This window comes from Triticum urartu, chromosome 1A, assembly GCF_056163025.1.
Source record: "Triticum urartu cultivar PI428250 chromosome 1A, HENAU_Tu73, whole genome shotgun sequence".
Lineage (NCBI taxonomy): Eukaryota > Viridiplantae > Streptophyta > Magnoliopsida > Poales > Poaceae > Triticum > Triticum urartu.
In genome coordinates this window covers 342,245,711-342,259,283 of record NC_141873.1, presented here as the reverse complement: position 1 = coordinate 342,259,283, position 13,573 = coordinate 342,245,711, and the positions used below count along the sequence as shown (strand labels likewise).

Sequence of the window (13,573 nt, the reverse complement as noted above, 5' to 3'; positions counted from 1 at the left end):
AATCTCGGTGAGACCGATCACATAAACTCGGTAGGACCGATTTCTGCAATTGGCAAACAGAGAGTTGGTCAGGCAAACTCGGTGGGACCGAATCGCTCATTTCAGTGAGACCGAAACGTTACGAAAGGGAAACAGAGAGTTTGCATTGCGAACTCGGTGGGACCGATCGCTCATCTCGGTTGGACCGAAACGTTACGAAGGGAAACAGAGAGTTTGCAATCCCATCTCGGTGAGACCGAAGTGACTAGGGTTTCTGGCAGTGGCTATGTCAACTGAACTCGGTGGCGTCGGATAGATAATTTTGGTGGGGCCGAGTTTGACTTTTGGTTTGGGACATATGTGGATATGAAAAAGTGGTTGAGGGCTTTTGGAGCATATCACAAAGCATTTTGAGCAAGCAAGCCATTAAGCAACACCTCATCCCCTTTTAATAGTATTGGCTTTTCTTATGGACTCAATGTGATCTTGGATCACTAAAATGAAAATGTAGAGTCTTGAGCTTGATCCAATTTGTGTCCTTAGCATTTTGAGGGGTCCACATTCCTAATCCATGCCATGCCAATCATTGAACTTTCTGAAATGATCATCTTGAAATAGTATTAATTCAATGAGCTATATGTTGTTAGGAATTACCAAAACCACCCAGGGATAGTTGCACTTTCACATAGTTATTTTTACCATATCCTCACTATGCATCTAACTCCTCGCTCGGGAATTTTCTTAAGCTAATCAATAACTTTAAATATAGTTTGATCTAACTATTCAATGCCAAAGCCATTCCTCGTGCTCAAGCTATCGCCGCCACTTTGACAATAAATATACATTATGCCCTTTTCAAAAATTAGTGAGTAGTCCTTAATATACGTGAGCTAGACACGTGTCATGCGCCCTTTCTATCTGGAAACAAAGAAACATAATCAAATCTCAATCTGTATCCAACCCGACGCATGCAACGCCAACACCGGAGACATGGCAGCAGTGGGCGCCGCCCCACTCGAGGATCCTTCCCCTAGGTACGTTTTCCCCAACTACTATGTGCGGCGGCCAGACCCCTGCCACCACTGATAACGTGGTGCAACAATACAATAGCAGGAATGCAAGATGCATATTACCTTAACATATAAGAAAATATGATTTATCTCCTTGGCATCCTGTTCCGAGTTGTCTCCTCTCACACCATGACCACACCACATACAGATTGCTTAATAGGCCAATTGAACTCCACACAAATGAAAATACCAAAGTAGAAAAATCCTATATCCACATAAGAATGATGGCATCCTGGTGATCAGAAATGAGAATGGAATGTCAATTAATTATCCAAGCTAAAACATATGGGAGTGATGCACAAGTGAAGATCAAACATGTAGCAGCACGGACATCCCAATGGTCAGGCATCTCCCCTTCCACCATAGAGTCCACCCTTCTCAAATTTCAGGGAAATCCAGAAAAACAAGGTTGCAAAGAAATTAAAGGTAAGTAGAAACTTCGATACCTGTCAACTCAAATGCACACATTAAAAACTTAGATACCTGTGAACTCAGGCACACACATTAAAAACTTAGATACCACAGAGGAGGATGCAAGGATCATCAAGTCTAAGCATGGCTTGACCTTATTCTCTTGATTGCTGCATGCCACAACCATTGTCTCAAATTGGTGCAAGCATAAGCAGAGACTCATTAGTCCATTGAAGAAGAAATTAAAATATTAAATCAGAGAGCAGTCCGTTAGTAGCTGTACATGGATGTGCATATGATAAAATGCATTTCCAATCTCTCTTCCGTAGAGATCAGCGACAACAACCAGGAGCAGTAGCGTCGCCCCTCTCAAATTTTCTCATCCCAAAAGACTCCGGTCTTCTCCCTGCACCTAGTACACATCTTCCCTTCCCCACAATTGTCAGCACACACCTCAGGCAAGATGAATAGGCCTGCAGGAGAAAGATGGCGACGACGGCACCATGGTCGAGATTGATGGCGACGGCGGCGGCTAGCGAGCGGGGCGGTGGCGGCCGCTGTCAGGTGAGGGAAGGATGGGAAAGGGGTCACAATCTGGATCTAAGGAGAGAACAAGAAAAGGAGAAGCGTGAAGACTGGGATTTTTCGTCGTGAGGGTATGCGGCAGGGAACGAAAGCGTTTTTTTCATCGTGCGGGAGGGATAGCAATGGGGGACGAACAAAGGACGGGCATAACGTGGTCCTGTGGCAGGAAAAGGAACACTATTCTTTCTTTTGAAATAGTAGAGATTATAACATAACTACTGGGACCCACCATAAGACCAATTTAAAATGAAAATCGTTAAAAACAAACGTCAAATTTGACCAGAATTAACATGCAAAAACATATACATCTTCCATACTGTCTGTAAGGGATTTGTTAGGCTCTAAAGCAAAAATTGCCATGTGGTAAAAAAAATGACAGGAAAATTACCACGTTGCATAGAGTAATTGAAGTCCTTCAATTTTTATATATTAGTGACGCTCTATGACGCCCTATGTGTATCGTGTACAAGCACGGATACTCAGACCAAGAGTTTTCACCACCAAAGCAATAGAAACTACTCCCTTTCATGAATCACAGCAAGATAGAGAAAAAAAACTCATGTCTGAGTTGATCGACGGGTGGGTGAGAATGATCATATTGCTATCGATCGTTCCATCGTCTCGTCTACCCGCTGCATATACAATTGTGCGCATGCATTTCTTAGCCAGTAAGGCAATCTCTTAGCCAGTAAGACACGAGGAGGAGAAATTTTATGGCACATGCAAAGAAATTGCTGTTGCCCATAACTGGCATTCATTGACTGTCGCGGAAGGATGCAAGACCACGCGAACGCACCAAAGTTGCATCTAGTGTACTACTGGTTGCCCGAATTGTCATCTCGGTGAGAGCATAGCCAAGGGATGTGATAGTAGGTGTTGAAGATAGAAAGGGAATAGCACCGCCGCTGTAATTATTATCGAATGCTAAGCTAAACAAAACTGCTAAAAGCAATTTCAAATGCTAAAGGAGATAAATTAAGAGAAAATAAATGAACCGAGGCACAGCACACTTTTGACGTCTGATCCACGAGCTTTGGGCTCCGGATGCAGTGGTCCGTATAGGAGAAATTGATTCTGATCCGCCTCCACGGCTCCACTAAACAATGCTTAATCCTCATTCCAAAGCTACAGATTCGTGCCAGGTTCAGGGGACGAGCACTTCAGCCAGAAGAAGAGTTCATCAGCACTAACCAATTTATAATAATAAAATCTGCCAGAAAGCCAAAACTAATCAAATCGAAGTCAAAACAATGCCTAATCACATCCCGTCACGTTATCTTCCAGAGCTGGGTCCAGCGGAGCATGACAGGTGGGCCGCACGTGTATACGCAGAATCGCACCGCACGGACAGAACCCGAACGTTGGAACCGAGGGCCGGTTCGGAATCAAGCGAGCGAACTGGTCAGCGTCCACATCCGGCCGGGCGTGGGGAACCCAGTTGGCCTTGGCCGCCGTCCCGAGCCCGGCCAACCCCAACGACCGTCCCCGATTTCGATCTCATTTCCCCGGTCCCGTCGTGGTCGCCGCCCACGACTCCACCATTTTCACGCACGCCACCCCGCGGCCGCCGCCCCCCGCCGCGCCCCCCTCACCTTCGTCAAACCGACGACCGGGCGGCGAGAGCCGGATCAAACAATTTGGGGGAAAACAATCTAGGGATACACATCCGCAGCGAGGTCGGCGATGGAGGGGAGCAACCACGGGGGGCAGGGGCAGCCGCCGCACCAGTACCACCAGTACCCGCCGCATCCGCAGCCGGAGCCCTACCCGTACGCCTACCAGCACCAGCAGTACCCGCCGCCGTCCGCCGCGCCGCCGTCCCACTACCTCGCCCCCTCGACCTCCTTCCCGGCCTACTCCCCCGCGCCGCCGCAGCAGTTCGCGCACCACTCCGGCCCGCTCCAGCCCTACCCGCCGCCGGCGCCGCACCAGCAGCAGGCGTACCCTCCGCATCCGCAGCGCGCGTACCCGCCGCACTCGCAGCAGCACGGGTACCCACCGCCGCCGTCTCCCTCGCCGTACGGTTACGACCCCTACCCGGCGTACCCCTCCTACCCGAGCCCGGCGCACCCCTCCTACCCGAGTCCAGCGATCTCCCCCAGCTCCAGCTTCCACCACCAGCCCCATCCCTCGGCCCCTGACCCCACCGCGGCCTCCTACCCGAGTCCGGCGATCTCCCATAGCTCCAGCTTCCACCACCAGCCCCATCCCTCGGCCCCCGCGGCCTCCTACGACCCGAGCCCGGCGGTCTCCCATAGCTCCAGCTTCCACCACCAGCCCCATCCCTCGGCCCCTGAATCCCCCGCGGCCTACTACCCGAGTCCGGCGATCTCCCCTAGCTCCAGCTTCCACCATCAGCCCCATGCCTCGGCCCCCGAATCACCCGCGGCCTCCACACCGCACTATCCCATCGTCGATGGGTTCGCCAACATGCACCTCTCCGGCCGCCATGACTACACGCCGGCGCCCATGTCATCACCCTCCGTACTACCGCATTCTGCCTCCTTCTCAAACGGTGGAGGGATGCAGATGGTGCCGTACGGTACCGTGGCCGGAGGGTCACAGCATGGCAGCATGAGGGCGTCGCTGAAAGTGGTGCTGCTCCATGGCAGCCTCGACATTTGGGTGCACGAGGCCAAGAACCTCCCCAACAAGGACATGTTCTCCAAGAGGGTCAGCGAGCTCCTCTCCGTAGGCGGCAAGTCCAACTCTAAAATGACAAGCGACCCCTACGTTACCATCCAGGTCTCCTATGCCACCGTCGCTCGCACCTACGTCGTTTCCAATAGCGAGAACCCCGTTTGGGCGCAGAACTTCCATGTGCCTGTTGGCCATGAGGCTGCTGAGGTCGAGTTCGTCGTCAAGGACAGCGATGTCTTCGGAGCTCAGCTCATGGGAACTGTGGCCATCCCTGCCGAGAATCTCCTTTCTGGGGACAGGATTGAGGGCATCTACCCTGTGCTAGAGCCCAATGGCAAGCCGTGCGCTCCTGGTGCTGTATTACAGCTCTCTATTCAGTACATCCCAGTGGCTCGCCTTACAATGTACCACCATGGTGTCATTGCTGGTCCGGACTGCCTTGGAGTGCCCAATACTTACTTCCCGCTGCGCCGTGGCATGAGGGTGACCCTCTATCAGGATGCACATGTGCCCGATGGTTCTCTCCCAGATATCTGGCTTGATCATGGATTGCGCTACCAACACGGGCAATGCTGGCGTGACATGTACAATGCCATAAGCCAGGCACGGCGGTTGATTTACATTGTGGGTTGGTCAGTGTTCCACACGATCGACCTCATAAGGGATGGAGCTGAGAAGGCACCATCACTTGGGGACCTGTTGAAGATGAAGTCGCAGGAAGGCGTTAGGGTATTGCTTCTTGTATGGGATGATCCAACGTCAAGGAGTATTCTCGGCTTTAAGATGGTATGAATTATTCATAGAGTCCAAATTGCTGTCTCGAGGTCTTTACACTACATGAAGAACTTTTTTTTGAGGGACAGTACATGAACAACATATCTTGCATTCAAACTGATAATTTATAGAACAACATTGTTATATCTTTTCAAATGTTTAGATGCTCACCTTATTAAAGGATGGCATAGCCATACATGTTTGTTGCTGTAAACATACCATCATATCTAATGTTATCAAGTAAAGGAGTTACTAAAATATCTTAGCTGTCATATTAAATAATATCGAGAGGATATTCCTGAAACTACTGTCTGTATTTTCTATGTTATTTTCGTTAGATGCATATTCCATGTCTGGCCCCATTCCTGATTTTGGGAATTGATGTACTTGTAGGATGGTTTCATGGGCACACGAGATGAGGAAACACGTCGGTTTTTCAAGCACTCTTCAGTTCAAGTATTACTTTGCCCAAGATCTGCTGGGAAGCGTCACAGCTGGGTGAAACAGCAGGTTATCCCTGCCGCGATGGCCCACAACTTATCCATTATAATAGATAATTTGTTTCACTGAAACTATATGTTCATGGCACGTAGTGAATGTGAATGGTTTCATTTATCTACCAGCCATGACTTATGTATCCTTGGATGTTACTCCATATGATATATCATGCTGTTGTGTTATATACTTCCGAGTAGGTTCACTGTTTGGCCAGTAAAATAAATATAATATATCTAATCACAAAATGCAGTTCTATGGTATATCAAGTATTATATTGTACCAATCATTAGTGCCATTTGTTTAACATATGAAGGTCTTGAAAACCAGGAAACAGGAACCATTTTTACTCATCATCAGAAAACAGTTATTGTGGATGCTGATGCCGGCAATTATAGGAGAAAAATAATTGCTTTTGTCGGAGGTCTTGATTTGTGTGGTGGGCGCTATGATACACCTGGGCATCCTCTGTTTCAGACTCTTCAAACCTCACACAAGGAGGATTATTACAATCCAAACTTTGCTGTAAGTTTCTGATTCCTTATCATATACTTGTGTCTTGAAGCAGATTGTTTAGAAAGACATATACTTGTGTGTTGGTTCAGTTTCTCATGTACTGAGTAACAGTTACCATAGTCTTAATTTTGAGAAGAGTAGGAACCTTTTGTGATGTTTGGTTCTTAGTCATCAGAAGGAGATCATCTTGTACTAGGAATAATAATTGCATGTCACCATATTCTCAGTTTATTTTTGTCACTGCTCTGAAAGTATTTGCCCTTGTCATCTGCTTGCAGACAGTTGATGCCCGTGGCCCAAGGGAACCATGGCATGACTTGCATTCCAGGATCGACGGTCCAGCAGCTTATGATGTTCTGAAGAACTTTGAGGAGCGTTGGTTGAAGGCATCCAAACGCCATGGGATTAAAAAGTTGGGGAAATCAAACGATGATGCACTTCTCAAGATTGAAAGAATACATGATATTGTAAACATTGATGATGCAATTTATTTTAGCGACAATGACCCAGAGACATGGCATGTTCAGGTATTTACAGTTTTCTGTAATGGGAGATTCAAAGTGTTTTCCTTCTTGTTTTGACTCAGGCATTCAACTCTCCTAGTCTCTTTTTACTTTACAAAATAGGTGTTTCGCTCTATTGACTCAAACTCTGCCAAGGGATTTCCAAAGGACCCACGAGTAGCAACCATGAAGGTAACTGATAAACCGAAACACAGCATGACATTATATTCTACAGTTTGTGCTGCTGACTAACACTTTTATTTTTGCTAACAGAATCTTGTCTGTGGGAAGAATGTACTAATTGATATGAGCATACATACAGCTTATGTGAATGCCATCAGGGCAGCCCAACACTTTATTTACATTGAGAACCAATACTTCATCGGTTCTTCATTTAATTGGGATTCAAACAAAGATATTGGTAAGCATGTTCTAGAGTTCTCTGTTTCTTCTTTTGAATGATCTGACTAATGAACAGACACCCATCCTTAGAAGAATATTAGTGCACAGTCCAGTTGTATTCATTTCTGATACAACTCCTTGATTCTGTGTCCATCTAATGAAAATGCAGAATATACCAAATTCTTTGACTGATCCCAACTCATGATGGTAAAATTGTTGTCTTTCAGGGGCTAACAATTTGGTACCAATTGAAATTGCTCTCAAAATTGCAAACAAGATTAAGGCAAAAGAGAGGTTTTCTGCATACATAGTAGTTCCTATGTGGCCCGAGGGTAATCCAACTGGTGCTCCTACACAAAGAATTCTTTACTGGCAGGTTCGATTAAGCACCCTTGTTCTTCCTAATTTGTTCTGGTGGAGCATACCCAGTCTGTTTATATTGCGTAATCACTTGTTTTGTCTTTCTCTTACATTGTAGAACAAAACAATGCAAATGATGTATGAGACAATATATAGGGCCTTGAAAGAAGTAGGTCTGGATGATATATATGAGCCTCAGGATTATTTGAACTTCTTTTGTCTTGGCAATCGTGAAATTGGGGACAGCCCTAGTACTCCAAGTACTGCAAATAATCCTCAGGTGTGAATTTCTCTCTTGTTTTTCTTTCAAGTTTCAACACGCTATGCTGGCTCTAACCTGCAGTTTTGGTTTGTTCCAGTAAGGTTGAACTGGTTTAGTTTCAATCATGATAATAAAGAGAGTAGTCATGACACGTTGAGCTTATGTGACCTTAGCATGAACCGAGTTTCTGTTATTCTTGGTAAATATTGACATGATTCTGGTAGCCTTTATGATGCATGATGCACCACAGCATCAAAGTGTCAGTTTCTTTCTGCCACTGGCTCTTTGCGGATGAATCTTACTGTGAACGACCATATCCCTAGTTCTTAAAAGTAACTTGATAGAAGGTCTTGTTCTTTTGGTCATACATGTAGACCAAATGGCCAATGCATACAACTGAGTTTTTCTGCCAGAGACTACTTGAGCACTTTTGCTTAAGACAGGCCTTTGGATGAACAATTGAAGTGATTTCGCAAGTTATGTTGATGCTCTGCCAAAATTTTACATTTTTTGTGGGGATAGTTTGAACTTCTCAGTATTTGAATTTTCACTAGTTATTTGATGTACTAGTTGTTGTGACATGAAACTTATTTTTACTTGCTATTCAGGATCAAGCTAGGAAAAATAGGAGATTCATGGTTTATGTACATTCAAAAGGTATGATTGTAGATGATGAATATGTGATCATTGGATCAGCTAATATCAACCAGAGGTCGATGGAAGGGATCAGAGATACTGAGATTGCAATGGGAGCATATCAACCACAGTATACATGGGCAAATAAAATTTCTGCTCCGCGTGGACAGGTAATGCCTCATGTTTCAAGTTCAAGCTGCTGAATCACATCTTTTGGTACCTGCAGAAGACAGGTGTTTTCATGAGCTTGCATTTTGAGATTGTGCCTGCAGATTTTGTACTTGTCTTCCTGATGTTATGCGTTGCTTAGAACCGCTGCTTCATTACAATTGTTTCACCTTATTTAGAGAGACTGCCTCCAACTACACCCATTTAACATTTACCTTTTTTTCAATTATATATACACTAAACTATAGACATGTAATGACACATAAATACTGTTGGTGGCAATTCTACAAGTACAGTTATGTGAATATAAATACTAATATGTGCATTCTAAAACAGCAAGTGAAAAAGGTTGTCGGGGTATATCATCTCATCTCTTAGGGTAATAATCTAGTTATGACGCAGCTGGTATTTCTGGATTATACTCTTAAATCAAGTTTGGTGATTTTTTATGTAGATTTATGGCTACAGAATGTCCCTCTGGGCTGAGCATATTGGAATTATCGAGGAAGACTTTAACCATCCAGAGAGCCTAGAGTGCATGAGGCGGGTTCGTCAACTCGGGCAACATAACTGGGATCAGTTCTTTGCAAATGAGGTGACTGAGATGAGAGGCCACCTCCTCAAGTACCCTGTAAGTGTTGACCGTAAAGGCAAGGTGAAACCCTTGCCAGGATGTGCGACATTCCCAGACATGGGCGGAAACATTTGTGGCTCCTTCACGGCCATCCAAGAAAACCTCACTATATGAATTATTCTTATGCAAGCATGCAATTGTTGGTGACTTCTTGGGTATTCTGGACAACAGAGATGCCGAAGTAGCATTTTCTGGTTCCTGATAACATAGGTAGGGAGAGAATTTCGCAAGCCAATATATAGGTAGCAGGCAAGTAGGGCAAGTTGGAAACAAGGAAAAAAAATGTTCAAGTCATTTCTGCCTTTGGCTGTTCCATTCTTAACTCATCATGTTCCTTTGACATGTACTCGGTCCCTGTATAGATAAGATGATGGCTTGCTGGATCCCTCTGAAGGGAACCTGGCGTTTGTAGCATGTAACAACCACCAAGTAAAATAGTGGTATGTAATTTCATGAAATTAAGTTTCTAGTACAAAACTGTAAATGCATCCTGCACAGTATTCTGGTTTGCTACTCTTGTTATCAATGGAAATTGGTATTTTTTTGATCGAAGTATTGTTGCTTGAACCACCGTCATGCCTTTGCAACATAAGTTTTTCCTTCTTATTTTGCAATGCAGAGAAATGCATGTTAAAGGGATGACTGGGTTTCATAATAATCAACAAACAGGCACTAAAAGACTATGCCTAGAGAATAAGTGGAAAAAAACAAATTAATCTGTCTAAACCAGGTTCCCCAAATACAATATTATGCCATGAATTACATTCAAATATGGCTCCTTGAAATATCATTTCCTCCATCTCTCGGCCTGAATCTTTATGCCCATATACCTGTACAGATTTACAACAGTTGTGTTAGTTGAGTTCATTCAGATCAGTATAATTGCGGGGGTGATTTGAGAGTTGCGTTTACCTGCCGAGCATCATGACGGTGGCCTGCGGGTTGGTGCCGGGGGAGTACCTGAAGGTGGAGCTGTCGATGACCCTGAGCCCCCTGACCCCGAACACCCGGTAGTTGTCGTCGACGACGGCGCCGACGTGGCACCCGCCGTGGTAGTGCCAGATGGTCATGACGGTCTCCCTGCAGTACTGCTCCGGCGAGCGGGAGTCGTTGACGTGGCGCGGCAGCAGGTTGACGGGGAAGTTGGCCGAGTCGGTGAAGATGGACTCCACGGTGGTGTTGGCGTAGGTGAAGTTGGAGAAGGCGCGCGACTGGATCACCCGCTCGATCGTCTGGATCCCCCGGACGCACCGCTCCAGGTCCTCCGCCTCCTGGAAGTAGTTGAAGGTCACGGCCGGGTTGGCGCGCGGGTCGGTGCTGCGCAGCTCGATGTGCCCCGTCGACACCGGCCCCAGGATCTTCTCCAGGATGAAGCCGCCCCGGAACGCCCGCCTGTCCAGCCGCCGCATCGCCTCCGCCGCGCGCTGCAGCGCCTCCGGCGTCCTCTGCCCCGGCGGCAGCGTGCCGAGCTGCCCGGTCTGCGGGGAGAAGAGCCCGAAGCTGGCCAGCCGGCGGGCGCCGTCGGACACCGGGATGCCGAACTCGGAGCCGCTCACGCCCTCGATGAAGCTGCCGGACTTGGTGATCCCGACGACCTGCACCAGGGACAGCCCCACCGGCACCGGCGACGGGATGAAGACCGAGTTCATGGGGTTGTCGGCCACGCCCTGCCCGACCATGGGCTGGTCCACCAGCACCTGGATGCCGTGCGCCTCCAGGTGCGCCTGCGGGCCCACGCCGCTCAGCATCAGCAGCTGCGGGCTCCCCAGCGTCCCCGCCGACAGGATCACCTCGTTCTTGCCCCCGTCCCGGAGGTACACCCGGTGCTGCACCCCCAGCGGGTCCGCGAACACCACCCCGTACGCCACCGGGTACGGCACCCCCTCCTGGCTCCTGAACAGGACCCGCGACACCGTGGCGTAGAGCACCACGGTGAGCCCCCGCGGCCGGGCGTGCCGGAGGAAGTCGGCGGCCGTGTGGCGCTGCCCGTTGTTGTCGAAGATGGTGCCGCCGATCTTGGTCCCCGTGACGTGGTCGAAGGTGAAGCCGTTGTCGGGGGTGACGCCGGCCTCCAGCAGCGCGTCCCGGAGCGCGGCCTGCCACGGCGGCACGTCCGGGCGGAACACCAGCGCGCGCTCCACCCACCGGTACGACGAGTTGACGAGGCCGGCGTCCCACCCGGCCGTGCGCACGTACTCGTTGCTGGCCCGCGTGTAGAACCCGGCGTTGAGGCAGCTCCCGCCGCCCAGCACCCGCGCCCGCGCGTTCACCACGCCGTCCGTGGACACGAACCGCTGCGCCGGGGACGCCAGCGACGTGTCGGCCAGCGCGTCCGTGAAGTGCTCCTGGTCGGACATGTTGCGGTAGGGGAGGCCCCCGCGCTCCAGCAGCAGCACCCGCGAGTGCTCCGACAGCGTCGCCGCCAGCGGGCACCCGGACGTGCCGCCGCCCACCACGATGTAGTTGTAGTGCGACACCAGCGGCGCGTCCTGCGCGTGCTGCACGAACCGCAGGTTCTCCAGTTGCTCTGCACACGCACGCCACCATCGGTCATTGATCATGATAACAGACACACGCACGTACTCCGTACTAGCTGACATGCAAAACCCCCAGGAGTAAAAACCATGCAGGTGGACGAACACACGCACCATCCTCCGAGAGCGCGACGACGCAGAGCGCGCCAAGGACGGCGGCGGCGAGCACCAGCGCCGGCGATCTCGCGCGGCCAAGTGCCATTTGCGCCGGCGAGCTCGGCATCCTTTGCGCTTCAGGGACGCGAAAAGTTCGCTTGGTTTATAAACCTCGAGTTAGCGCGCGGGTAGATCGAGGGTAGATGTGTTAAATAATGCGGAGGCGGTTGCAGTGCAAAGAACAGCCCCATAAACTTGTGTCAGTATAGAAAGGGAATGGTTATATCAAATGCAATGCATCGGTTGTGAAATGCAGAAGTGATGAACTTTCTTTTTAGACGGGAGGAGCTGTTGAGTATATCATATCAAATGCGATGAAGCAGCAAGGGGGAGGGTTTACTGGCCGATCTTGAGACGGTTTTGCGCGTGCACTATATTTTTCCCGAAAAACTATACTCCCTCCATTTTTATATACAAGCACAAATACATATTACAGGTACCAAGGCAAAACTATGATGTGAGAAGATCGGTCCAAACTATAAGAAAATAATAAAATACCAAGAAAAACCTAGAAACTAAAAAAAAGCGGTAAAGATAATATGGCGAACGTTCGTCAGGAACCAATCCACAACGTACGCCCCATGGAACGGATGTCAGTTCCTGAAGAAATTTGCCTCAAATAAATGAACTGACAAAATAAATGAACGGATGTCAGTTCCTGAAGCAGTCTGGGTGCGAGGCGGCCCCCTAGATCGATGGGCGGAGCGCCCCATGGAGCCAGCCGCGGGTGGCCAACACAACACTGACAGGCAGATCTAGTCGGCCCATCACACGCAGATCAACCAACAAGAGGGTATAAACTGGTGTGACCGAAAACACCACATCATGATGGATCCGACCGCGCCCGCACCCCCTCGTCATGGACCCAGAGGCAAGCAGTCCGGGTGCGAGGCGGACGCCTAGATCGATAGCCCGGAGCGCCCCAGGGAGCCAGCCGCGGGTGGCCAACACAACACTGACAGGCAGATCCGGTCAGCCCATCACGCGCAGGACAACCAACAAGAGGGCACAAACTGGTGTGACCGAAAACACCACATCATGATGGATCCGACCGCGCCCGCATCCTCTCGTCATGGACCCAGAGGCAAGCAGTCCGGGTGCGAGGCGACCGCCTAGATCGATGACCTGGAGCGCCCCAGGGAGCCAGCCGCGGGTGGCCAACACAACACTAACAGGCAGATCCGGTCAGCCCATCACGCGCAGGGCAATCAACAAGAGGGCACAAACTGGTGTGACCGAAAACACCACATCACGATGGATCCGACTGCACCCGCACCCCTCGTCATGGACCCAGAGGCAAGCAGTCCAGGTGCGAGGCGGTTGCCTAGATCAATGGCCCGGAGCGCCCCAGGGAGCCAGCCGCGGGTGGCCAACACGACAGACAGGCAGATTCGGTCGACCCATCACGCGCAGGACAACCAACAAGAGGGCACAAACTGGTGTGACCA

The 13,573-nt window shown here is 49.3% G+C and overlaps 2 protein-coding genes across 2 annotated transcripts; one reads left to right on the top strand and one right to left on the bottom strand.

Annotated features, from left to right (window-relative positions):
- The first annotated feature begins 3,452 nt into the window (after window positions 1-3,452).
- Window positions 3,453-9,987, top strand: LOC125531277 (phospholipase D gamma 1). Its single transcript, XM_048695691.2, has 10 exons — window positions 3,453-5,471; window positions 5,853-5,969; window positions 6,285-6,479; window positions 6,749-6,997; window positions 7,097-7,165; window positions 7,247-7,394; window positions 7,603-7,751; window positions 7,854-8,015; window positions 8,606-8,803; window positions 9,256-9,987. The coding sequence occupies exons 1-10, from the start codon at window positions 3,729-3,731 to the stop codon at window positions 9,547-9,549; spliced, it is 3,324 nt and encodes a 1,107-aa protein (XP_048551648.2). The 5' UTR covers window positions 3,453-3,728; the 3' UTR covers window positions 9,550-9,987.
- A 150-nt stretch (window positions 9,988-10,137) lies between these two features.
- Window positions 10,138-12,592, bottom strand: LOC125531279 (protein HOTHEAD-like). The gene is made up of 3 exons (XM_087520754.1): window positions 12,084-12,592; window positions 10,348-11,962; window positions 10,138-10,265 (listed from the first exon to the last, which is right to left on the bottom strand). The coding sequence occupies exons 1-3, from the start codon at window positions 12,190-12,192 to the stop codon at window positions 10,223-10,225; spliced, it is 1,767 nt and encodes a 588-aa protein (XP_087376880.1). The 5' UTR covers window positions 12,193-12,592; the 3' UTR covers window positions 10,138-10,222.
- Between the last annotated feature and the right edge of the window lie 981 nt (window positions 12,593-13,573).